Source organism: Mandrillus leucophaeus, unplaced genomic scaffold (assembly GCF_000951045.1).
Source record: "Mandrillus leucophaeus isolate KB7577 unplaced genomic scaffold, Mleu.le_1.0 Scaffold295, whole genome shotgun sequence".
Lineage (NCBI taxonomy): Eukaryota > Metazoa > Chordata > Mammalia > Primates > Cercopithecidae > Mandrillus > Mandrillus leucophaeus.
Window position 1 is genome coordinate 465,619 of NW_012103087.1, and position 1,797 is coordinate 467,415.

A 1,797-nucleotide genomic window follows, 5' to 3' on the forward strand; every position below is an offset into this window, starting at 1 on the left:
ATAAAAATAAATTCAACTGGATACTCACTTGGACACATTGCCCACTACTATTGTTTTCTTTACAAAAAGTCGCGAAGTCTCATCTGTGAGATCAGCATTCCGCTGTTCTGTTTTATGGGAGCCAGTAACACTAGAAGCATCCTGAAAAAAATCATAATCAACATCCATTCTCATTTTGAACAATTTTCAATAGGACAGAAATCACAACATCATAAAAAGTATAAATGGAATAACTAAGTTTTTTTTTTAATTTACAAAATTTTCTGGCTTCGTGGCACCTCTCAAAGCATTAAAACAATTTACTACAAAAGCTGCCTTAATTTATACAAAGTTTATATACTATAACTCCCGGTGTGTTTTCAATAGTTACATACATCTGCTTTGGATATGCAAACAGGATTTGGAAGAATACACAAAAAACTGTTACACCGGTTACTTCTGGGAAACGGGAATAGAAAGAGAGAAAGGGGTCAATGGAATTTACCTTCTTTTTAACCTTTTGTAATACTCAAAAATGTTCAATGAGAAGTAAGTGTCTGGTACGTAGTAAATGCTAAATGTTTGTTATATAAATACATACAGAAATGACCATGTATTGTATAAAACATGTTAAGTTTCTATGACCATTATGCCCTAAATTCTCTTTTTCTTCTTGAGACGGAGTCTCACTCTGTCACCCAGGTTGGAGTGCAATGGCGCGATCTCGGCTCAGTGCAACCTCCGACTTCCGGGTTCAAGTGATTCTCCTGCCTCAGCCTCTCGAGTAGCTGGGATTACAGGTGCCCGCCACTAAGCCCAGGTAATTTTTGTATTTTTAGTAGAAACAGAGTTTCACCACGTTATTCAGGTTGGTCTCGAACTCCTGACCTCAGGTGATCCGCCTGCCTTGACTTAGCAAAGTGCTGGGATTACAGGCGTGAGCTACCGCGCCCAGCCTCCTAAATTCTTTTTAACTAAAAAAAAGAAAAACACATGTAATATTTGCTCAGGAATAATACTGGAAAGGTAAGGTAAATCCAAATAGTGAAGAGTTCTGATTTTGGGGGTGGTAGCCTCACGAATGAACTTCTCTATTCTTTTTTACTTTTCTGTATTTAACAATTTTGAAAAATGAACACATACAAATTTATAATCAGAAAAATAAATGCAAACTTTTTTTTTTATCAAAAATAAATCAAATTCTTGATGTCTAAGTATGTGGAAAGTAACTTGGAAATTTTCTCTATCACAGAACACCTGGCTGAGAAAAATCACTGCTCTAATCCAATAATAACTCTATAGCCAAAAATTTTATCAAGAAGTTCAGAGTAGCTTGAGATGGGAGCTCAAATTGCAAATTGGCAGGATCAAAGAGCAATGTTTTTCAATTCTGTTTGTTTGTCAAACTTCCTCCATCTACTAAAGCATCTTAGAATATAAAGTCTCACAGGAAACTGTTGAAGAACGACAGCTCTCGAGAGAATAAATATGACAGAGTGGAAAGACCTTGAGCAAGAGCACAGAATTGCCGAGCTGGAAGGTTTCTTTCACACCTATGTAAACAGCATCCAAGAGCTGTGCTGTGCACAGAATCCCCAGGCTGTAAAATCAGAAACATTAAGGTTTAAGTCAGGCATGGTAACTCACGCCTGTAATCCCAGCACTTTGGGAAGCCGAGGCAGGCGGATCACAGGGTCAGGAGATCGAGATCAGTCTGGCCAACATGGTGAAACCCTGTATCTACTAAAAATACAAAAAATTAGCCAGGCATGGTAGCACATGTCTGTAATCCCAACTACTTGGGAGGCTGAGACAGGA

General features: G+C 38.0%; 1 protein-coding gene across 1 annotated transcript in view; it reads right to left on the reverse strand.

Moving 5' to 3' along the window:
* YEATS2 (YEATS domain containing 2) overlaps positions 1-1,797 on the reverse strand; it is a 133,597-nt gene that overhangs the window by 117,655 nt on the left and 14,145 nt on the right. The window contains exon 3 of the mRNA XM_011986167.1: positions 29-141. Within this exon, the coding sequence (XP_011841557.1) occupies positions 29-141 (113 nt within the window). The remainder of the gene's footprint in view (positions 1-28; positions 142-1,797) is intronic.